Here is a 26,870-nt window from a genome sequence, read left to right as displayed (position 1 = left end):
TGTAGGATAACCCAACAAAAAAATAATAGAAAATAAACATAATCAAAATAGAAAAACTATAATCAAATAAATAAGAGCATTGGGTGTTTGAATATATAAATAAAAATGTTACATAAACATATATTTAAATCAAAAGAAAAAACTAACATTCGTCAACTTTGCTCAAACAAAAAAACATATATCCATTTTATGAATCTTCTTTCTTCATTTAACACCATTCAACCATAAAAACTTGATGACAATTCTTCACTAACCTGCAATCAAAATATTTTTCTTGAAAAAGAAGAATCAGAAAGATATTCCAAGCAAAACATTGATGTTTGGAGAGTCACATTCAAGATTAAGTAATACACACAAATCACATATAAAGATTAAATGAGAAACTGAATATAAAGAAAGCATAGAAAAGCTTCATTTGTTTTGGTTGTAAGAAAAAAATCATATTACAATTACCATCGATGCGACATAACTCATTTTTTCAAATCATCATATTTGGACCGTGAATGCTTCAACTATATGAAAACTTTTGAATCACAATATCTTCAAATCCTTCTTACATGTAAGATTTTATATAACACAAAAGACACAAAATATTGGCCTTTTTATAGTAAACTTTTCACTAAATGCTAACTAAACATAATATAAATTATAAAACTTTTGAGTGTTAAATGATAATTAAGAAAACTTTTGAGTTGCATTAGTTAAAAAATGGGGTTTCAAATGAATGTGGTTTGAGAAAGTTAAAAAAGGGGGTTTCAAATGCATGAGATTCAAGAAAAAATGTTAGCTTTATAAGTATGTATGACTAAACGAAAGCCCGCGTGTTGCGCAGAAACATCTATATGGTTGAAATCTTTACAAATATATGTTTTTTTAAATATAACAATAATGTTGTTGTTAAATTTGATATAATAATACGTATAAAATTAAATATAATATATGGTTTAATGTTATTTATAGTTGTTGTTATTGTTAATTATTTTTTTTTTAAATTTATTTGTCTAACATTTTAATTTCTATCATTATGATTATTTAAAACATCAAACATTGTTTTTGATATTAAAGGTAACAATATAATCATTTATGTAGAGTTATTTTTAACTATTGTTATTGTAAGTTATTTTAAGTTACTTATTTGAAAACTTTTAACTATTAAAAAAATAACTTTAGGAAATATTTTAGTTAAATTGAGATTATGATTTAGTTTTTGCATTTAGCGCTATAATTTATAACTTGTAACTATACATAAAATAGTCTTTGAGTTTTTTTAAGTGGAACTGAAATTTATATTTAAGTTGACACTGTAATCTCTATTTAACTTAACAATTTAAGTATTTTATCCAAAGTGTTTAAAATTTGTAGCTTTAAACTGATAATGTTTTACATACAACAACATATTAAATATAATAAATTAAGTATAATATGTTAAAAGTTAAAGACATTACTTTTTAAGTAGAAATAAAGATATTATTTTAATATTGAAATTTAGTTTATTTATGATTACATTTTAGGTTTGATATTTATTTAGTCTTATTAACTAACTTATGATCATTATTAGAAAGATAGTACAATTTATTACTTTTAATTATTTACAAAATAGTATTTAGGTTTTTTAAGTTAAACTGAAATTTATATTTAAGTTAATCATGTATTATTATATTTAAATTAATAATTTAAGTATTTTATACAAATTGTTCAAAAGTTATAGCTTTAAAATGATAATAGTTTACATCCAATAATATATTAAAAGTAATAAATTAAATATAATATGTTAAAAATTAAAAACATAACTTTATAAGTAGAAGTAAATATATTCTTTTAATATTGAAATTTAGCTTATATATGATTACACATTAGGTTTGATATTTATTTAACCTTATTAGCCAACTTATAATCATTATTATAAAGAAATTGAAAAGTCATGGGAGTTTCAAATGAATTTGGTGAAAGGAAAAATATTTAAGAGTTTCAAATTAATGTGATATATGATTAAAATGGTTATGTTATTGACATTAACTTCGATATATATATATATATATATATATATATATATATATATATATATATATATATATATATATGTATATATATATATATATATATATATATATATATATATATTCTCAATTATTTTGAACAATAATATTCGTTGACATCAACCCACCTTCCTCATTAATATAATTAAATATAATTATCTATTTAGTATTATTTTTAACAATTATTATGATTGATTAACTATATTTTTACTTATACGATCATTTTCTAATGTCAATAATGATGTTCATGTAAAATACACTTTATTTGTAGCTAAATGTAATTTATAATTTGATGTTATTATCATTTAAAATTATTATTCACTAATTTTAAACCACTTATTATTAATAATAAGTTAAAAAAGACTTTTAAAAAAACACTTAATATTATTATTAAAATGTAAAACATACACTAAATAATAAAGTGATAAGATAGACAATTTGTATTTCAAAAGAAACTTACATGGATAATATGACATATCCATGATTTTTATAATTTGATTTTGTTGTTTATAATTATTGTTCATTAATTTTAAGACCACTTATTATTATTAATAAGTGAAAGAAACTTTTAGAAAACACTTATTATTATAATTAAAATTTTAAACATATATCCTAAAATATAAAGTGATAAGATAGACAATTTTCATTTTAAAAGAGGCTTACATGGATAATATGACATATCCATGATTTTTAATTAGTTTTTGCTTTGAAGCAATACGAACATACAAACATATACAGTAGTTAATTAAATATTATATATATATATATATATATATATATTACCTTCTATAACATATGATCGATAACATGAATCTAATCTAATTTACATTAAAATTTCAACAACAACATACAATGATATTATTAAAAGAATACTTAAACCAAGAAAATACAAAAAATAATTAGTATATAAGAAACTTACAAATTAAAAACTTCAACATAATAACATGACTCGAAAAATGGTTCAAAGACCTCAAACCAACACAAAAAAAAAACTTTAAACTTGTTTTCTTTGTGAATTTTATATGTGATTTGTATTTGTGTGTCTACTCAAAGACATTGACTTTTTATAGTCGACTATCCATTAATTGTTTATTAAATATATTATATAAGTTATAAAACCTTTGAAGTGTTAATAATTATTAAGAGACCTTTGAGTTGTATTCATTAAAATTGGAGGTTTCAAATGGATGAGGTGTTTGCAAATTTTTGTGGGGGTTTCAAATGCATGAGGTTCAAGGAAAAATGCTAGCTTTATAAGATACTAGTTGTGACGCCCGTATGTTATACGGGTTGGATAAAATAAAAAAAAATTAAATATGAATGTTTAAACAAAAATTTATTTAAATTTAAAAGGAAACATATTAAATACTATATGAGTTGTAATATTGTAATTTATTGGTTATTTTCAATTAAGGTGTAAATATGATGTGTTAATTAAGAAAGATAAAAAAAATGAGAAAATGACAAATGGAAAAAACATGTATTCAAAAATACCACAAAATGACAAGTATAAAAACTCATGAGAGATTGACATGTGGCCAAAAAAACCTTCATTTATTAAGGAGGACTAGGCGAATCCCGCACGTTGCGAGAATAGAATTATATAGTAAAAATAATAATTTTTACCAAATTATTATTTAATATTTCTACTTTGAAACAAAATGTTAGTAGTAAAGCAAACATTTAGTTAACATAGTAGTTTTATTAAGCATTATAGTTTAATTTTTAAGTCAGTGTGATATATACAATTATTTGATAATTTTATAAACCATTTAAAATTGTATAAATTATATATCAAATGAATGATAATATAACGGGTAATAAAACGTATGAACAAAAATATGAGTTGCAACTTTTATTAACCTAAAAATAGAAAAACATTTATTATAAAATTTGTATTAAAAATGATATATATACAACGAATAATAAAAAAATGTGAAAAATAAATACTATAGCTTTTAATAACATAAAAACACTAAAACATCTATTATAACATTTATATTAACTCTTCATATTTAAATCACAAATCTCTTCAAATACATTAATGTTTTTAATGAGCAAAACTTTACAACCTTATAAAAGAAAGGAAAATAAAAAGTTATTAGTGATTACTAATTAATAATCATAAGCTAAAAACCCTTGAGTTATAACTAATAAATATACATAAATTAGAAAACTCTTGAGTTGTAGTGTGAGTTTCAAATGAATGTGGTACTTGGAAATGTGTATTTATTATTATTATTATTATTCTTATTATTATTATTATTATTATTACTATTATTATTATTATTATTATTATTATTATTATTATTATTATTATTATTATTATTATTATATTCGTCTAAATAATTGGTTTTGATGCATCATTTTAATCTCTTCAATTATTAACATAAAGATATTTAATTATGAATTTATAACATACATAGGTGCATATACATGTTAAACAATCATATATATATATATATATATATATATATATATATATATATATATATATTCGTAAATGTCATATGTAATTGTTGTCGTAGTAATATGGATAAATTATTTTCATATGAAAAACATATCATGATAAGTCTATCATAATTACATATAAAATGTTAAAAATTATGTTATCTTTTAAATATTGTCTTTTAAATATGTTGTGTAGGATGACCCAACAAAAAAAAATAAAAGAAAATAAACATAATCAAAATAGAAAAACTACAATCAAATAAATTAGAGCATTGGGTGGTTGAATATACAAATACAGATGTTACATAAACATACATTTAAATAAAAAGAAAAAGCAAACATTCGTCAACTTTGCTCAAACAAAAAAACCTATATCCGTTTTATGAATTTTCCCATTCAACCATAGAAACTTCATGACAGTTCTTCACTAACCTGCAATCAAAATATTTTTCTTGAAAAAGAAGAATCAAAAAGATATTCCAAACAAGACATTGATGTTTGGAGAGTCACATTAAAAAACGTGTAATACACACAAATCACATATAAAGATTAAATGAGAAAATGAATATAAAGAAAGAATAGAAAAGCTTTATTTGTTTTGGTTGAAAGAGAAAACCATATTACAAGTACTATCGATGCGACATAACCCATTTCTTCAAATCATCATATTTGGATCGTGAATGCTTCAACTATATGAAAACTTTTGAATCACAATATCTTCAACCAAAAGACGACTTTTTGTAAGAACAATGTATTAATATAACTATATATAAATACATTATTATAAAACCAAAAATTGTAACATCCCATTTTTCAAGGCCAAAAATTTTATTTTTAAATACATTATTATAAAACCAACAGTATAAGAAAACATTCATAATATCATGTCATGCCAAAACCAAAGTAGAAATAATCAAAACATATTATCATAAAACCATATCAAAGTGCAATCCCAAAGATCTCGTGTGCGGAAAACATAGTGTGATGCGCTGCGATCAAGTCGGCTCCTTTCCTTTAGACACGAAGTACCTGAAACCAAAACTGAAAACCGTAAGCACGAAGCTTAGTGAGTTCCCCCATCATACCACATACCATACAATCACAAAGCATACATACTGTCGGGCAATTCTGGGGTTCCCGACCTACCCGGTACGGCCATTCTGGGGTGCCGACCTACCCGTGTCAAGCCATTCTGGGGTGCTGACCTACTCGTCGGTCCTAACAACCGACCCTCGGGGACTAATCCACCCCTACTGCTACTATCACATATATCATAACATAAACGTACTATCAGACATATCTAGGGTGTCCAAACTACCCTTCGGTCCTAACAACCGAACTTGGGGACTATTCCCTACTACCACTATCACATATAAGATATCATGCCAGCATATAAACATATAATCACATACTGTCAGACATATCTGGGGTGTCTGACCTACCCTTCGGTTCTAAAAACCGAACTCTACTACTATCACATATAACATATCATGCCACCATATAACATATAAGGTAGTAGCAAACCTAGATGATATCACAAAGACTATCATCTAACATACAACTCCTACCGGTGGGCCGGCATTGTAGCCGTAGACCCACCGCTACTGGAAGGTAACTCGCCTCGCACTGCTGAAGTCCTGAAGACTCAATCCCTGCTGAAGTCCCGTAGACTCATCCCCAGCTACTGGATGACAGATTCCTGAACTGTCAATACCAAAATAACACCCAATTAATAATTGGTTCCACTACATAACCATGAGTACATACTTTGGATAATTACTAAATTACCCCAAGCTTGGCTTTATACAAGCCCAAGGCTCAATCCATAGGCCCAAAGTCAACTAGAAATTAAAGCCCAACATATGGCCCAATTTTCCAAATTGGACCCAAGCCTATACACGGTCTTATTCTAAGGCCCAACATCATCTAATCCTTAAGGCCCAAACTATGGCCCAATTAGATTATTCTAGTCTAATTGCTTGATCTTGTACGACTGATTTAAAAACCCAATCATCAAGGCCCAATAGAAGGGCCCAAAAATAAACCCAAGTGAAATTAGGGTTTCTCATCAAATGGTGATTAGGGTTAAGTTTCCTACTTAACCCATTAAGGACTTAATCCATTAAGTCCAATATCGCTTAGATTAATCTTTGACAATGATTATTATTTAATATCTCAAGTTATTAAATAATTCTCGTGTGTGTAACCCGATTAATTCTTAAAGTTAGAGTTTCATTGGCATTATGGTTTTCCAATCCAAATATTAGCCCATTTATCATTTGTTGGCCTTTTATGTCAATTAGGGCTTTATTGGGCCTATTAGGCCCACTGGAGTATCATTAAGCCCATTAGGGTTTTATTGGGTCAATTAGGGTCCATTAAGCTTCATATGGCCCATTAGGGCTTACAAGGCCCATTAGGGTTTCAAGCACCCCAAACGAATCAACTCGACGAGACAAACACACCGCCACCCAACACGGCGGCCGGTGGCGGCAGCCACCACCCTAAGGTGGTGGTTTTCGATTTCATTTATTATTACATTTACAATTTACAATGAAAAATACCAAAAATAAACACAGACCCACTACACTAAAATAAACACACACATACACACAACCACCCTTTATGGTGGCCGGTGGTGGTGGCTTCCTTGGTTTTCCAGCCACACAAAACTCGACCTTGCATCACAAATAACACACACCATACACACAAATAACCCAATAACGGAAACACACCCACCCATGCTTCATTTTCAAGCATCCAGCCACCCCTTCCCGTGGCGCACGACAATGAGATGGCGTGAAGCAGCGACAACAACAAGGCGGCAAGGCTCTGATAGCCACCAACCGATGGCGGCTGTGAAGTGAAGAGGAGGGAGAATGGCGTCCACAGTCGCGCCAACAGCCGTCGGCAGCAATGGATCGTTGGCAACTGTTGCTTGACGTCGGCGGCATTAGCGATGGAAGACAACACGACCAACAGAAGAGGCGTATCTGGACACGGTGACCCACGACTACGACGAGGGCCCAAGGCATTCTTGGCTTCACCAGCAGCCAAACGGTGACAGAGGTGACGATGGATGGAGGCGCTACGAATGTGAAGTGGCGGTGGTTATTGTGGCTTGGTGGTTTCCGACGTCAAATTGGAGGTGGCGGCGGATGGAGATTAAGGTAGAGAGGGTAGCGGTTGTATAGTCTTTTAGGGGTAGGGTAATGTAACAGGGAAGAAGCAACTATCGGGTTTAAATCCCGCTTCAATCAAACCTTTGCCCGTTTTTAAATGTTCGGTCCCTCCCCCTTGGGATCTTTTCAAATCGGCTCCAATAATTACAATTATGCCCCTCCTCTACAAATTTGTTCTCAATAAAGTCCCCATAATTCACAAGTTAGTCGCTGCCTTCTAACATTGTAGCCTTTGGTTCCTGAAAACCAACACCTTGCCATAGAATTATTTATCTTAGGCTACTAATCGCTCATTATTTTATTTATTTATTTATAAATAAACGGGTGTTACAAGAATGCAAAAAAATTATTTGAAATTTATAAATACTATAAATGGTTTTATTTAAGGAATATAAAAAGTTATGTAGGTTTCAAATCAATATGGTTTGAGAAAACAAAATATCTCTAAACATATGATTTTGAATGATATGGTTTGAGAAAACAAAATATCTCTAAACATATGATTTTGAATGGTCTTATTTATATTACTGGAAAAAAAATATAACACGATCAAATTATGAGTAAAAAATGATACATTCATCCACAACCTTGACTTGTAGAGCTCTTTTAGGGACTCCATCACTGCAAATACGTTCTAAAAGAATTGTGCCTATTGAAAATTTTTCTTTTCATTTTCTTATGACATCATATAAGATTTTATATAACACAAAAGGCATAAAAGATTGGCTTTTTATTGTAAACTTTTCACTAAATGTTAATTAAACATAATATAAGTTATAAAACTTTTGAGTGTATAATCATAATTAAGAAAACTTTTGAGTTGCATTAGTTAAAAAAAAGGGTTTCAAATGCACGAGATTCAAGAAAAAAATGCTAGCTTTATAAGTATGTATGATACAGAATATATATATATATATATATATATATATATATATATATATATATATATATATATATAGAGAGAGAGAGAGAGAGAGAGAGAGATAGATAGATAGATATAGATATATAGATATATAGACTAGGCGAATGTCCGCGCGTTGCGCAGAAACACTATATAATTGAAGTCTTTAAAAACATATGTTCTTTTTTAAATATAACAATAACGTTATTGATTATTTTGAATTATATGATTATATATATATATATATATATATATATATATATATATATACATTTATTATAACTTCATAATCTCAGTCGTTTGAATGACATCGACCTACGAGTTACACATGAATAAAATTAAATATAATATATGATTTAATGTTATTTATAGTTGTTGTTATTGTTAATTAATTTTTTAAAATTTATTTGCTTAATATTTTAATTTCTATCATTATAATTATTTAAAACATCAAATATTATTTTTTGATTTTAAAGGTAACAATATAATCATTTATATTGAGTAATTTTTAACTATTATTATTGTAAGTTATTTTAAGCTACTTATTTGAAAACTTTTAACGATTATAAAAATATCTTTAGGAAATAATTTAGTTAAATTGAGGCTACAAGTTATTTTTCGCATTTATCACTACCATTTATCACTTTTAACTATTTACAAAATATTTTTAGGTTTTTTAAGTAGAACTGAAATTTATATTTAAGCTGACATTGTAATGTTATATTTAAGTTAACAATTTAAGTACTTTGTCCAAACTATTCAAAAGGCGTAGCTTTAAAATGATAATCGTTTACATATAACAACATATAAAATCTAATAAATTAAGTATAATATGTTAAAAGTTAAAGACATAAATTTATAAGTAGAAGTAAATATATTATTTTAAAATTGAAATTTAGTTTATTTATGATTGCACTTTAGGTTTGATATTTATTTAACCTTATTAACCAACTTATAATCATTATTTGAAAGACACTACGATTTATCACTTTTAACTATTTAAAAAATATTATTTGGGTAGTTTAAATTAAACTAAAATTTATATTTAAGTTGACCCTATAATGTTATATTTAAATTAATAGTTTAAGTATTATATACAACTTGTTCCAAAATTGTATCTTTAAAATGATAATGGTTTACATCCAATAATATATTAAAACTAACAAATTTAAGTATAATATGTTAAAAATTAAAAAACATAACTTTATAAGTAGAAGTAAAGATATTATGTTAATATTGAAATTTAGTTTATATATAATTACACTTTAGGTTTGATATTTATTTAACCTAATTAACCAAATTATAATTATTATTAGAAAGAAATCGAAAAGTCATGGGAGTTTCAAATTAATGTGGTGAAGGGAAAAAAACATGAGAGTTTCAAATGAATGTGATGAAAGGAAAAAAAAATACTTTCTTTATAAGTATACTAGACGAATGCCCGCGCGTTGCGCAGAAACAACTATATAGTTGAAGTCTTTACAAATATATGTTTTTTTTAATATAACAATAACTTTGTTGTTAAATTTGATATAATAATTTGTATACTAGATTGATATATTGTATTGATTATTTTGAATTATATGATAATATATACATCTATTATAACTGCATAATCTTAATTGTTTGAATGACTTCTACCCTTGAGTTACACATGAATAAAACTAAATATAATATATAGTTTAATTTTATTTATAGTTGTTGTTATTGTTAATTAATTTTTTAAAATTAATTGTTTAATGTTTTAATTTTTATCATTATATTTATTTAAAACACCAAACGTTGTTTTTTGATTTTAAAGGTAACAATATAATCATTTATATTTAAGTAGACACTATAATGTTATATTCAAATTAATAATTTAAGTATTTTATACAAATTGTTCCAAAATTGTATCTTTAAAATGATAATGGTTTACATCAAACAATATATTAAAACTAATAAATTAAGTAAAATATGTTAAAAGTTAAAAAAAATTCACTTAATAAGTAGAAGTAAAGATATTATTTTAATATTGAAATTTAGTTTATATATGATCACACGTTAGGCTTGATATTTATTTAACCTTATTAACAAACTTATAATTATTATTAGAAAAAAATTGAAAAGTCATGGGAGTTTCAAATGAATGTGGTGAAAGAAAAAATGTTGTTCCAAAATTGTATCTTTAAAATGATAATGGTTTACATCCAACAATATATTAAAACTAATAAATTAAGTAAAATATGTTAAAAGTTAAAAAAAAATCACTTAATAAGTAGAAGTAAAGATATTATTTTCATATTGAAATTTACTTTATATATGATTACACTTTAGGTTTGATATTTATTTAACCGTATTAACAAACTTATAATTATTATTAGAAAGAAATTGAAAAGTCATGGGAGTTTCAAATGAATGTGGTGAAAGGAAAAATACATGGGAGTTTCAAATGAATGTGGTGAAAGAAAAATATTTCCTTTACAATATAGTATGATATGCTATGATAATGAAATGATATAGATTTAGTTTATTTATGATTACTGGTGGGATGTCAAGTCCACTTAGCAAATTACACCCTTTGTTTGCAAATAAAACGTAATATAATGGTAAAAAGGGGTATCGATCCTCGGGGAAATGGTTATATTCAATCACCAATGAAATCTAAAAGAACTATCTATCCTAATAAATGAAGATCATTTTGCCAAATGTCATATTCTCATTAAATTTGCCACATGTAATTTTGTAAATTTTTTGATTAAATTTAAATCCACATGTCATTTTGTGGTTTTTTTGAATTAAATCAATTAATATGCCACATAATACTAAATTTATAGATGTAAAGTATTAAATATATATAATGTGATAATAAATGCAAAGAATCTTAAAAAATATATAAGATATATTAAAATACATTGAATATGATAATAAATTTAATGAATACGACAAAACAATCATTGATATTATGGATGATCTTCTTAATAGTGATTCTATTTATTCATTAGTTGAATATGTTTATTTATTTTGAAATTTTATTTTAAAAAATTCTTAATATTTAAACTTTGATATATTTTTTTAATCAACCCGTGTAATACACGGATTTCACACCTAGTTATAAATAAACTAACTAACTACAATTAAACTAAAGGGGGGGGGGGGTGTTATGATTGCTTGAAAACTAAAAGACTTGAATAACTAAAAACTTGCAATTAAGCAAGAGAGTGAGATGCTCAAATATTGGACAGAGTTGGTAAACCAAGGCAATTCAACACAATGAACATTTGCGTGTTTATCATTAGGATTTAACATGAAGCTAATCATTCATCCCTCATTGGTTATAGCAATCATGAAGCATGATATGCAAGGATTTCTCATATGTAGTATAGAGGTTGGGGAAGCCCACAACACACACCTTCTTAATCAAAATCAAAGATCCAGTTGAAGCAATTGAACCCAAGAAGTTGATTAGCCTTAAGAATGAAGAAATCCCCAATTCCTAGAGGATGTCAATGCTTACACATCCATAAAGGAGCTATGATTCATAAGCTAGAGTTGGTTTCTACCATCATAAAGCCCCTGTTCAAATTAAATTCAATGACTCAATGTTAAACCAAAGAAATAAACCAACAATTGCTTATTAAAGTACCAAGCTCATGATCAAAGCACTAAACAAGCATAGGAAATATGAACTAGAATCATAGACATAAGACAAATGATAAATAAGCATAAATCCTTCAAAAACCCACAAACATTTAGAGGTTTTAGCCAAGGTTTACCAAAATAGAGAGTTTAGCCACTCATGGCAATAGAACAACAATCACAATAGTCTAATTGCATAAAGAAACTACCAATAACTTGGAAAGATGAAAAGAAATGAGTCTTGAGCTTCAAAATTGCCTTCTCCTGGTCTCTAATGGTGGAAAATCGAAGTTTTGGCTGATAGATCTGATCCCCAAGGTAATGGCAAGCCAAATGACCAAAATGCCCAAAACTGGGCAGTTGGGTGGGTACCCGCGTGACGGAGATTCCACCCGTGCAAGTGCTACTGGAATGCAATTGGCTCAATTTTCCTCAACTAACCATCCCATTACCAAAGATTCCCTTGGTCCCCTTCATATGCCACATGATTCAAATCAACCAATCATCTTTTAGCTTCAAAAATGGATGCTCCAAGCCCAAAATAAAAGTCCAAGATCCATCTTCACAAGCCCACTTCATCCCAGCCTTTAGCGTTTTAAGCCCAAATCTTCTTTGGTGGATCCGCCAAGCCCAATAATGCATCGGAAAGCCAACTAAGCCCAAATCCAGTCAAACCGCAACCACAATGAGCTCCAAGATCCTGCAAAATTCCTCATGCAAAATAAAAAGTCTCCGATATGATCCATGATAGAGAAAATAAAGAATATACAATGTTATACTAATAAAAAGAGCTAAAAAAATCTAAAATAAACTAATAAAAATAAGGAAATAAAATAAGCTATCAATTACACTTTAGATTTAATATTTATTTAACATTATTAACTAACTTATAATCATTATTAGAAAGACACTACAATTTATCACTTTTAACTATTTACAAAATATTTTTGGATTGTTGAAGTTAAACTAAAATTTATATTTAAGTTGACCCTGTAATGTTATATTTAAATTAATAATTTAAGTATTTTATACAAATTGTTCCAAAATTATATCTTTAAAATGATAATGGTTTACATCCAACAATATATTAAAACAAATAAATTAAGTATAATATGTAAAAAGTTCAAAAAAAAACATAATTTTATAAGTAGAAGTAAGATATTATTTTAATATTGTAATTTAGTTTATATATGATTACACTTTAGGATTGAGATTTATTTAACCTTATTCACCAAGTTATAATTATTATTAGCAAGAAATTGAAAAGTCATGATAGATTCAAATGAATGTGGTGAAAGGAAAAATGGATGGGAGTTTCAAATGAATGTGGTGAAAGGAAAAATGCTTCCTTTATAAGTATATATATATATATATATATATATATATATATATATATTGATATAGATATAGATATAGATATATAGATATAGATAGATGCGTATGAGTTTGTGAAAAGATGTTACATATGCCAGCGGACTGGAAATATTGGAAGAAGACAAGAGATGCCATTAAGTAATATAGTGGAAGTAGAGTTGTTTGACGTTAGGGGGATTGATTTCATGGGACCTTTTGTCCCTTCTGATGGAAAGATGTATATCTTAGTTGCAATAGATTATGTCTCTAAATGGGTTGAAGTTGTAGCATGTGTGAGAAATGATGCGAGAACCATAATGAATTTTCTAAAGAAGCATATATTCTCTAGATTTGGAGCTCCTAGGGCAATCATTAGTGATGAAGGTACTCATTTCTGCAATAGAATGTTGGAGGATGCCTTAGCTAAGTACCAGATAAAGCATCGCGTTGCCACTACTTACTGTCCTCAGACGAATGTTCTTGCTAAAGCTAATAACAAACAACTAAAGACCATTCTTGAAAAAGTTGCAAGTAGGTCAAGAAAAGCTTGGGAAACAAAGTTAGATGGCACTTTATGGGCTTATAGGACTACATACAAATCAAGTTTGGGGACGTCCCCATATCAACTAGTGTTTGGAAAAGCATGCCACTTGCCACTAGAGTTGGAGCACAAAGCTTATTGGGCTTTTAAAGAGTTGAATTTAGATATGAAGGTGACTGGAAAGAAAAGAATGGAGCAGTTGGTTGAACTTGAAGAGTTTAGCATGCAAGCGTATGAGATTGTTAAACTTCAAAAGGAAAAGGTTATGAAATGGCATGACATGAAGATCTTGAAAAGGGAATTTGTTGAAGGAAAATTAGTTTTACTTTCCAATTCAAGATTAAAGTTATTCCTAGGAAAGATGAAGTCAAGATGGTCTGACCCTTTTAAGATTGCCTAGGTTTATCAAAGAGGTGAATTGGAGCTAATAAATGAGAAGGGTTGAGAAAGATACCTTGTAAATGAACAACGAGCGAAACATTATTTTGGAGAAGAAAAAGAAAATGTGATTGTGCTTCACTTGAAGCCAGTTGGATAATGATTTGGTTTTTTTTTTTTTTTTTTTTTTTTTAGTTTTAGTTTTTATTTTTATTTTTATTTTATTTATATTTTTTATTTGTTTTGGTTTTGGTTTTACTTTATTTCTGTTTTTTTTTAATTTCATTTATTTTTGTTTATGCATGGTTTCTTATTTTTTTTATTCTAATAAATCTATCGATTGTGCAACCCTTGTTTGCTATCCAGGTAGTTGGCAATGAAGTGAGAGTTGTGGAAAGGAAAAAGTTTGAGTTATGCTTAGAGATCAGTTATCACAATATACATTCTCGGTTTATCATATCATGTGAGATGACACACCATAGGGGAGTACTCTTTACTTATTTTAGTCTATTTTTATTGCTCGGGATGAGCAACGTTTAAAGTTTGGGGATGTGTTTAGTGCTCATTTTTCGATCACTAAATGAATTAAAAACTTATTTTTTGTCCCCGTATTTTACAATTTACATCATTCTTTGAGCTTAAAAAGATAAATTTATGTTAATGAGTGTAATAGACCTAATATTTCCCGATTAGTATTTTTGTGCCCATTCAGTTGGGTTTTTGACCTGTATTGCATGAGTTCCTTATCTCTTATTATATAGGACGGTGGGAGTTACACTTCTTCTTATGAAGTCTAAAGGTCTTAAAGGAACTGACGACTCATTAACTTGTTTTTAAAAGTTCACCTAAGCTTTTTAGGTCCCCTCCTCCTATTCTACAGGTTGGAGAGAGTTGGTTTTCTTTGCACGAAATCCATAATATAGCATCATGTGCTTCTCATCTGAATTGACAGCTTTCATCACCACTTGTCATCACAAGTTCAACTTGAGTTTCTTGAGTTCCCCTCCTCCTATTCTACAGGTTGGTGGGAGTTGGTTCTCTTTCATTAAATCTAAAATATAACACATCGTGCTTTGCAGTGGAATTGATGGTATTCATTTTACTTGTTATTGCAAGTGAAACTTGTGTCTCATGGGTTCTCCACTGCCTAGTCTATGGGTTTTGGTGGGAGTTGGACTTCCTCTTATGAAGTTCAAAATTTTATAAGGAATTAACGGATTTTATCTTCTGAATAAAAGATTGAATAAGCTTCTTAGGCCCCTACCATTTATTCTACGAGTCTTGGTGGGAGTTGGACTCATATTATAATGTCTAAATAGTTTTGACATGGAATTGATATATTTGAAAGAAGATAAATTCATCACGAGCAAATAAGGCGAGTAAAAGAAGTTTGGCAGATTGACCATGTCTCAGTGTTTTCATCATATCCGGCTCCACAGGACTTCGATTTAGGTAATTCAATATATTCTGGAACTAGACACAATTATGTACAAGTTTCGTTTTTTGAGTTTTCGCTGATTCGGTCGTTTTCCAGTTCATAATCCACTTGGAAGTTGTTATCTGTTTGCTGAACGAAATCAAAAGCTAAATTTAAAATTTATATGTTTGTGTTATTTACGTGAGACTAAAGTGCACAAATGGTCCCTGTGGTATGTCGAAAAATGTCACTTTGGTCCAAAAAGGTTTGGACTAGCACCAGTGGTCCAAAACTTTCATTTCGTTGCGTCTTTGGTCCAATCTATTCTGATTATTTTAAAAATGACCGATTTGCCCCTGTTAATATGATTTTCTCTTTTTTTGTTTCTTTTTTCTGATTTTCTGATTTAAAATAAAAACAAGAAAATAAAAATAAATCTCTCTCTCTCTAAAACAAGAAAATAAATCTCCCTTTCTTTCTCTCTCTCTTTCTCTCTCTCTCTCTCTCTCTCTCTCTCTCTCTCTCTCTCTCTCTCCCCCTTCATCATTGAGTTAGTATAGAGGATTGCTTTTGGTATGACAAGAAATTGCATAAATTATAGAGTGAAAGAGAACAGATTTTTGTTTGTTGTTCTTGGACTAATACCCACAATCACCTTAAATCCACACACTTCCACCATTGTTAGAACAAACATCACCAACCTCCACCTTTCACCTTGGACCATGACTAGCAGCCACCAAGGACCACCCATAGCCACCACCGAACTGGCTGCTAAGGAGTTCCGACAACCAGACACCGATAGTGAGGCCACCGGAAAACCACCAGGGACCACCGGAACATCACCGTTGCCACCACCCATCTACCCTCCTACCATCGCCGATCAACTCACAACCCTTTCCTTCTCCTTCACTCTCGTAAAACTCGTCGGAAAAGGAAAGTAAAAGCAGCAGGGCTGCCATCGCCGCCCTCCGTCACCGCTGCTGTGGAATCCCGTCGGACACCATCAACCTCTTGACACCACCACCATTTTCTGCCATTGGTAAGCCACTACCACTCTCTCTCCCTCCCTCTCTCTCTCTCTCTCTCTCTCTTTTTATATTCTTACATCGAGCCCCACTGTCAATTACAACATATATGTGGCTCGATTTTCAGATCTATTCATATCGGTTTTTCAGATCTATTCAGATCATTAGTTGAAGTTTGATCGATTTTTTAGCTCTATTCAGCACTACCCCCATTCTCGGTTCATCCTCGTTGCTACCCTTGCTGCTTTCCTTCTGGCAAGAATGAAAAGAAGGGAATGGAGTTGGGTTGGGTTTGATCGGTAAAGGAAGTGGGGGAGTAGAGGGTGGTGGGCAGCTGCGGTGGTGACGTGGTGGAGCAAGGTGGTCCTCGATGGTGTTGGTGTATTTCTTTGTGTCTTCGGTGGTCAGGGAATGAAGCGGCAACGGGGGGAATAAAAGAAAATGAGAGAGAGAAAAGGAAGTGGTCATTTATGGAGAGAGAGAGAGAGAGAGAGAGAGAGAGTTTTGTCTTTTTTTTAAATTCTTTTTATTTTTTTAACTATTCAAATATTTAAATAAATAAATAAAATTGAAAAAGTAAAAGATAAGAGTAAAATCGTCATTATAAAAATGTTCAAAGCAAATTGGATCAAACTTGCAACAAAATGAAAAGTTTGGACCTCTGGTGCTAGTCCAAACTTTTTTGGACAAAAATGACAATTTTCAGCTAACCACAGGGACCATTTGTGCAGTTTTGTCTTTACGTGGGCATGAAAAAGAGGAGGGGGAACCCTAGAGAAAAGGGATCTCGGCAGCCTTGACGGGAGGAAAAAAAAAAAGAATACGGACGGCAAAAAGAAAAGAAAAAAAATTGGCAGCCTACCAAGAGAAAAAAACCTACCGCAGAAGGAACATTTAGTTTTTTTTTTTTATATTTTTTAAATCGGCCACCTACCAAGAGAAAAAAAAAAAAAAAAAACTACCGCAGAAGGAACATTTAGTGTGTTTTTTTGTTAATTCAATAAAGGAAAGGGAAGAAAAATATTTACAGAAATTTTTTTTTAATTCGTGTTCCCGAATTCGGAGGAAATGAAAGGAAAATTTTAAGTTTTATGTTCTTGAGTCATGAGGAAACATAAAATAAACTTATAGATTTTCCTTTCCTCATTTTCTTCCTAAATCCGCCCAATTTATAAGGAAAATATGGTCTCAAAATCATTATCTTCCCCTAACTTTCCTTCCATTAATGAAACTCGAAAACACGACTTTCCTTTGATATCACTCACTATCTGAAATGGGGAAGCAAAAATTGGTAGATTTCTTACTTTTATTTTAATTGTTTTATATTCTTTTTCTTTTGTTTATTTTATTTTCTGCTACAATTGTTTGCGTTTATTGTTTCCTGTGAGTTTCGTCAAGTACATACATTTTATTTGATTTAAAAATGATGCTTTTATTTTATTTTATAATTGTTATGATAATTAATATTATAGAGTAGTAACTTTGTAGGTTTGGTTGACTAGGATGAGATTATAATTTTAATGTAGTTGATTTCAATTAAATCAATTTTGTTGAAATTGAATAACATATTCAAATGACTGTTTATTTTTAAAATATGAATTTTGATGGGTAAATTTGATTTTGGCTAGCACTTGATTAATGTTAGTTAGATTTAATTTTCTTGGTTTGAATTTTAATATTTTCAAGCAATATTGACTTTGAGAGAAGCTTTATTTGTGACATCGTTTAAATATAAATGTGTGGTTTCGTTATCTCGCTTAAACTGAACATAGACGTGTGTTAGGGAGTTTTTAACAAAACCATGAGACTTAATGTTTTTTAAAATCACGAACTATATAGATATATTAGGCGAATGCCCGCGCATTGCGTGGGATATAAAAAAATATTTTATATTACAAATAACTAAATTATTGTTATTAACAATTAAATAATAATTTCATAAAAAATATAAAAAATGATTTTTAGTATTGTTATTATGTTGAACTATATTATAAGAGATAAAGTTGGAACTTGAAGTTGTTTTACATATACAACGTTATATGATTAAAATAAAAAAAATTAAAAATAAATAAATCGTTATTATTATCTGTTAAATGATAATTTCACATTAAATAAAAATGTTTATATTAAATATTATCATTATGTAGAAAATACGATAGTAGAGACATCTTTTTATCTATCTTAAATTTTATCATTGTGTATAACATATGATAATAGAGACAATTTTTTATCTTAAATAGTAAAAAAAATGTTTTGTATTATAAATATTACCATAATTATGTAGAACATATGATAATAGTGACGTCTTTTATAAGGTTAAAACTTTAAATTATATTACATATAGGGTTGTAAAACTTGGCTAACACCACCAAATACTCGGCATGTTACTTAAACTCGGCCTCCAATGGAAGCGAGTTTGCCTAACTTAACCAGAGGACACTCGGATCCTTATTAAACTCGATCTAAATCTAAAAGATACAGTCCGAAATCATTTTCAAAATTCTGAAATTTAATTGGTCAATTGTCGACAAAGACAATCTCACCAAATAATACACTCAACGTCCTACAAAGTTAGATGCAAGGAAGATCTCATGGCTTAGTCCCTTTAAAATATTTCACAATCTTTCCTATTTATAGAGGAGAATACATTCTCTTGTTTACTCTCACGGTCAATGTGGGATGAAGACATTTTAATTAAACTCATTTCTTTATTTGCCAATAATATCATTTTGTTAAATAAAATATTAAATAATAAAAATAAAATGTTATCCAGAAAATTTATTGTTCAATAGTTCCATTTTTCAGTAATCTCGTAAATTGCTATAAAAAATCAAGTTTTTATTGAATAACTTTTTGTTAAATCCTAAAATCATAAATTCAGTTAGGTACTTAATTTAGAAAGTTTGTTTATATGTATTTTTATGATTCAAAATATCATTATAAAATGAATTCATTTATAAAATATAATCGAGTATATATTTCGTGCTTTTGAATCAAAGTGATTTTTCAAACAATTATAATTTTATGTTTAGGTAGATTTTTTTTTATATTTATATAACATTATGTAACTTATAATATTATTATAAACAATTTGAATAATCATGGGAGTTGCAAATGTATGTGGTGAAAGGAAAATGTTTCATTTATCGGTCCAAATTGATCAAACTCCGACCGATTCAGCTTAATATACCAAACTACATAACGTTTTTTCTATTGGAACCCGGTTTGTATATATTTTGTGTTTTTTAATCAAATTTATTTTTCAAACAATTATAATTTTATGTTTAGGTAACTTAGGCCCTGTTTGATTTGGATCTGACTGGTCCAGTCAGACAAAAATATATGAGTCGGTCAGCTCTGCGTGTTTGATATGCTTCAATTTTACATCTGAGCGGGTCAACAATGTCTTACTCGGTCATAACCAAAAACCTTGTTGACTGAATCTGATTGATATCCTTTCCACCATTGCCCCTGAACCAGTACCACCCTCATCCTCCTTCCTCATAGTCATCAATTTAATCCCTGGAAAGGGAAAAAGAAACATGAACAAAGGCAGCAAATGAGGTGGTCTTGTGGAGGATTAGCAAAAAGAAACACGAAAGGGGAAGGAAGGGTGGAGCAGATTAGGCACACAGCAGGTGGGGGTGGTTCTGTGGTCTTTGATCGGGACAATAAGGAAGGAAATCGAAGGTAGTGTCGGTGGAACTTGGTCCGGTGACGGTACCGACGCTTTACATCTTCGACGTTACCTTGCCTCTGTGACATTACTTTGCTTCTCTTGGTTGGATCGATTTCCACCTTTCTTGTCTCTTTACTTGGTCAACTGAAGGAAACACTCCAAAAATTGGAGATAAATTGACGCCTCTTGTCTTTTTAATAACTCCTAGGGTTTTAAAAGGAAAAAATAAAAGCCCAATATGTGTACTTGTTTTTATCTTGGATTATACAACTAAAAATTATCTCATAACTACGATGAATTTATTTTTGAATTGTTATTATTTCATATACTAATAATATATAATTAAAGACACTTATCTTCGGTAGTAATCTAATATGTGGTTTAATAGATTAATAACACATTTATTATTATTATTATTATTATTATTATTATTATTATTATTATTATTATTATTATTATTATTGTAATTGTTGTTGTTATTATTATTATTATTATCATCATATTGCATAGAAACGCGTAGAGCATCGGGGTAAAATAGTCATTTTACACTAGTCAGCACATTCAGTCAGATTTTCAATCAAACGGCATGATTTCTTACTCAGTCAGAATTTCTTACTCAGACAGACATTTCTCAGTCAGCACTTTCTCATTCAGAAACTATCAAACAGGGCCTTATTTATAATATTATTAGAAACAATTTGAAAAATCATGAGAGTTTCAAATGTATGTGCTGAAAGGAAAATGCTTCCTTTATCGGTTCAAATTGATCAAACTCAGACTGATTCAACTCAATATACCAAACTACATAACGGTTTTTCAACTGAAACTTTATTTGAACCTAAAAAAATCTTGTTCAAAACCATTTTTGGGATTCTAAAACTTAAATGGACATTTGCCAATAAAGACAATATCACCAAAGAATACCCTCAACATCCTAAAAAGGTAGGCATAAGGAAGTTCTCATGGTTTGGTCCCTTTCAAACATTTCACAACCTTTCCTATTTTTAGAAGAGGAAACGTTCTCTTGTTTACTCTCACCATCGATGTGGGATGAAGACATTGTAATAAAACATGTTTTCTTGTTAATAAAACATTATTCAACTTATTTAGTAAAACACTCTTTCTCTTGTTTACCCTTTCTTTATTGTTCAATAGTTCCATTTTTCTATAATCTCGTAAGTTGCTATAAAAAAAAGTAAGTTCTTATTGAATAACTTTTTGTTCAATTCTAAAATCATAAATTTAGTTAGGTACTTAATATAGAAAGCTTGTTTATATGTATTTTCAAAATTCAAAAGTTCATTATAAAAAGAATTCATTTATAAAATATAATCTGTGTATATATTTCGTGCTTTTGATCAAATCGAATTTTCAAACAATTATAATTTTATTTTTAGGTAGATGTTTTTTATATTTATATAACATTATGTAAACTTTTTTTAAAATATCATTGGAAACAATATGAAAAATCATGGGAGTTTCAAATGTATGTAGTGAAAGGAAAATGTTTCTTTTATGGTCCAAATAGATCAAACTCGAAACGATTCAACTAAATATACAAAACTATATATTTTTTTTTTCTAGTGAAACCCGGTTTGTATATATTTCGTGCTTTTAAATCAAAATGTTTTTTCAAACAGTTATAATTTTAGGTTTAGGTAGATGTTTTTTTATATTTATATAAAATTATGTAACTTATATATAATATTATTAGAAATAATTTGAAAAATCATGGGAGTTTCAAATGTTTGTTGTGAAAGGAAAATGATTCCTTTATCGGTCCAAATTGATCCAGCTCCGGTTCAACTCAATATACCCAACTACATAATTTTTTTTTCTAACTGAAAAACAGTATAAACCTGAAAAAATTCGGTTCAAAACCATTTTTGGAATTCTAAAAGTTAACTGGACACTTGCCAATATAGACAATCTCACCAAATATTACCTTCAAAATCCTACAAAGGTAGGCATGAGGAAGTTCTCATGGTTTGGTCCCTTGGAAACATTTCACAACCTTTCCTATTTATAGAAGAGGAAACATTCTCTTGTTTACTCTCACCATCGATGTGGGATGAAGACATTGTAATAAAGCACCCTTTCTTGTTTATAGAACATTATTTAACTTATTTATAATATTATTTTAAAGAAACTGAAAAGTCATGGGAGTTTCAAATGAATGTGGTGAAAGAAAGTTAAAAAATGGGGTTTCAAATGCATGATATTCAACAAAAATGCTAGATTTATAAGTATGTGTGATGAGTGAATGTTTCTAAATCGAATCATGAGACTGAGAGGTAATTGATAACTTTTTTTGGTGTTAAGTTATTCGTTTCTACGTAATTGGTTTGACAAATTAGTTGCATTAGAAGAACCATTGAACCCGTATAAGTCAACTAAATCCCATTTTTCTAATAATTATTAATTCGTTGAATTATTGTGTGCATGTTTAGTCAGTTATTTTGGTTTTTCATTTTTACCTTGCTAAATTTATTTAATTTTTATTTTAATAGTTCCTTAGTCTAGTTTAATAAAATCAAATCACTTTTGCCAGCAAATACCTAGTTCGCTCTGTTTTAAGATAGGATTGTTCCTGTGGGTTCGATATCTGGTCTTACAACTGTATTATTTGCACGATCTCGTATACTTGCGACTACGCATTTTCATCAATAGTAGAACCAATATGACTAATCAACATCATTTTGAAGTTGTGATTTTTAACACGGTTTTAGATATGCAAATTCAAGAATTTTGGGTTCGATCTAGTGAAGTTGGCACGAAATTAATGGAGAACATGGCGGCTTTTGAGTCCTTTTGACTAATTTTCTAGTTTTGATAAAGCAGAGTTGTTGAAGTTAAGCGAGATATACAAAAATGATTTTGACGATTCAGAAATGGTGCATCTTAATGGCTAACTTGATATCTATTACCACTCTTTGATCCACGATGAGAAAATTTTCAACTTGAAGGGAATTGTAGACATCTCTCGTTTGTTAGTGGAAACTAGGAAGCACCTCTCTTTTTTTCTTTGGTTTATAGATTATTAAACTAACTTTGGTTTTGCCTGTCGTAAGCGTAATCGTTGAACGGTGTTTATCTGCAATGAAATTGTTGAAGACCAATTTGTGTAATAGAATATGTGACAATTTTATGAATGGTGCTATGGTTTGTGGTGTAGAAAAGGAAACACTTAAGAATGTTAAAACTGAAAATGTAATTACTCGCTTTTGTAAAATGAAAGAGCGAAGATGTGAACTTTAAAACATAACTTTGTTATTGAAGTTGAACTTTATGTCTAGTCAAATTGCGGTTTTTTTTTCTTATCGTATATTACATATTTTTTAGGATACCCCTTTACTTTAACCCTGGATCCGCCATTACAAAATATGGCCGACTTTGTTGGTTCACACCCAAAAATCATGAAACCCTAAGATCTAAGGAGAGATTGGAGAGGAGGAGAAGAATTTCGTTTTCCATCTTTTAGGTATAAGAAACCACGAAAATTAGATGCCCATGGGTCCTATTTATGTTTTATAATCTAGGTAACTTGCAGATAAATTGAGATTTGAATAATTATATAATAGATTTAATCCAATTCAAATCATTTTCTTATCAACAACGACGAGGCTTCTGGAAAACCTAAAGAGGCTCCCAAAACCGTCCAAGCCTTGGTAGGTTCTAGAATTGTCTCTGTTGTTCAACTATTGAACAATTACAATTCTTCTCTTGTACCTTTAATTAGTCTTGATAAATAATTAATCAATTCTGACTACCTCTAATTAACTCATAATTAATTATTAACTATTTTTAATTAATTTAATAATAAAATAATAAATTAACCAATCGTTTGTCGCTCTCCTTTGATCGATCCAAGTGATTTCCTAATTATAAGGGCAACCTAAAAAGGATTTAATTTTATTCATCAACATTATACCAATTTAGTTAGGACGTTAGACACCTTAATCCAATAGTTAAAGCTTTTACAACAAACTCCAAAAGACAATAGAGCAGACTTGATGATTAGTGGTTTTGTTGAGAAGGTATATTATTTAAAAGTTGATGTTATTTTATTAGGTAATGGTTTTTTGTTACTTTTCTTAAAATCGATGCGTTTAATTTCTATGGATCTTTTCAAATATTTTTTAATCAATTTTGAAGTAATTCATGTAATTTTAATTACTATTTTTATGCTATCAAAAGATTTTTTTTGTAACATCCCGACTCTCAGGTATTATATATATATATATATATATATATATATATATATATATATATATATATATATATATATATATAGGGATTGAGTGAGTGACTTGACGAGTTGTGTGCCCGAATCGTCGAGTAGGGTTGGTTTGGTCACGTGGGTTTAATGATCAACTCAACGAGTCAGAGAGTCGACTCGTCGAGTTGGCGCTGTGTCAGGAAACCCTAAATCCTCGAGTTTGTGTCCTATTTAAAGGGCCTTAAGCCCTCATTTCCGCCTCACCAGCTACCTTATATCCTTGATAGAAACCCTAATTGTCCACTTGAGCTAGAGAGTGAAAGAGAAGTTAATCTTGTGATTATTAGTGCACTTTTGAAGGAAAACTGGAGAGCATCAAAGCTTGGATCAAGAGGAGGCTTTGGATCTAGAGGTTCATTAAGGTTTTGCTTCAGTTGGAGGTAAAAAGATGCTAACTTGATCATTTCCTTATGAGATCTTTGTTTAGGGAGTTTCTAGGGTTTTCTCCTATCCTTTTTGTGTCATTGAGTCCCTTGAGCATGATTTGAGGTTGAAACCTCATATCTGGATTGTGGAAGGTCTTGTTAGTCCAAAGACCCAAACATTATTGAGCTAGAGACAAGATCTTGTGCATCTAACCCTTGTTAGAGCTTGTATTGGCACTATGGAGCAAATATGCCATGCATGGACGTAAAGATCGAAGCTTTACGTGACATTCAAGCCTTAGGAGTCTAGATCTAGAGTTTGGAGTGGTGGATCTGTCTTAAAACGTATGAATGAGAATCCAGACTGAATGGACTCGTCGCATCAATGAGCTGACTCGACGAGTCGGCTAGGGTTTCCCCAATGAGTCTGAACAAGGGTAACTCGGCGAGTTGATGAGACAACTCGACGAGTTAAGTTGGGTTTTCACGATGTTCTGAGGAAGAATGGGGACTCGGCAAGTCACATAGGTGCACTCGGCGAGTCAGGTCAACATGGACAGTTGACTCGAGTGTTGACTTTTGTTGACTTTAGGGTTTAGTCAAGGCAGGGATTATGGGGACCATGGAGGGGTAAAATGGTCTTTTACCCATCCAAGGAGTTAGAGGGACTATCATGAGTTTATTTAGCGTTGTGATCTTTAAGTATTAATTAGAGATGCTTATTACATGTAGGCGGGGGTTAGACTATTCAAGGGGTATTCAGGTTCCTTGCTTCCTTACGAGGTGAGTCTTCTCACTATACTTACCTAGAGTGGTAACCTTTATGTGACCGGAGAGTCTTATGTGCTTATATTCAATATTGTGATATCTTGCATTATGTCTTTGTGTTTTATGTTGCATATTATTCTAAGCTTACTGAGTTAGGACCGTAGGGTCCATCCGAGTTGTGGGACCGGAGGGTTCCACTGAAACACATTGACCGGAGGGTCTTATCTGAGTATAGCAATGAGTGGCTAATGAGCTATGTGTGGTATTCTGGAGAACTCACTAAGCTTTGTGCTTACCGTGTTGTGTGATATGTGTTTCAGGTACTTCTCAGGATCGCGGGAAGGCGTCAACTTGATTGTACACACCGATTCGAGATTATGTGGATGATTATGGGATAGTGACAATTTTATGTGGATTTGTGTTGACACTTGAAACAATTATGTTTTTGAGATGTATATTATGAGTTTTTATGTGTTTTAAAAATGAGAAAGTTGGTTTGAAAATTTACGTCGTTACAATTTTTTTCTAAAAAAAGACATTTTTAAAGATTATAATTTAATAAAATATTAAATGTAGAGACAAATATGCGAAATCAATCAAGGTATGACTCACATCCATTTAAAAAAATACAATGTATTTTCCTTTATTTGTGTACTGGTTTATAACCCGTGAGAACCATAGTTATAAAATTAATTAAACTTTCATATTAAAAAATCAAAATTATTAATCAATTATTTTAAAAAAATTATTAATTAAAAGATTTTTTTAGTTATATAAAATTATAATCATTGATTTAAATAAATACATGAAGTTATATCACCTTATAATATATATTAATTTTATTTTATTTTTAATTTAATGTTAATAATTTAAAATA

At 29.6% G+C, this 26,870-nt stretch overlaps 1 protein-coding gene across 1 annotated transcript; it reads left to right on the top strand.

The window, feature by feature from the left end:
* Positions 1 to 13,690: 13,690 nt before the first annotated feature.
* LOC111920114 (uncharacterized) lies at positions 13,691 to 14,482 on the top strand. The gene has a single exon (XM_023915687.1). The coding sequence runs from the start codon at positions 13,691 to 13,693 to the stop codon at positions 14,480 to 14,482; it is 792 nt and encodes a 263-aa protein (XP_023771455.1).
* Positions 14,483 to 26,870: the final 12,388 nt, after the last annotated feature.

The sequence above is a fragment of the Lactuca sativa genome, chromosome 8 (assembly GCF_002870075.4).
Source record: "Lactuca sativa cultivar Salinas chromosome 8, Lsat_Salinas_v11, whole genome shotgun sequence".
Taxonomy (NCBI): domain Eukaryota; kingdom Viridiplantae; phylum Streptophyta; class Magnoliopsida; order Asterales; family Asteraceae; genus Lactuca; species Lactuca sativa.
This window is presented reverse-complemented; position numbering and strand designations above follow the sequence as displayed.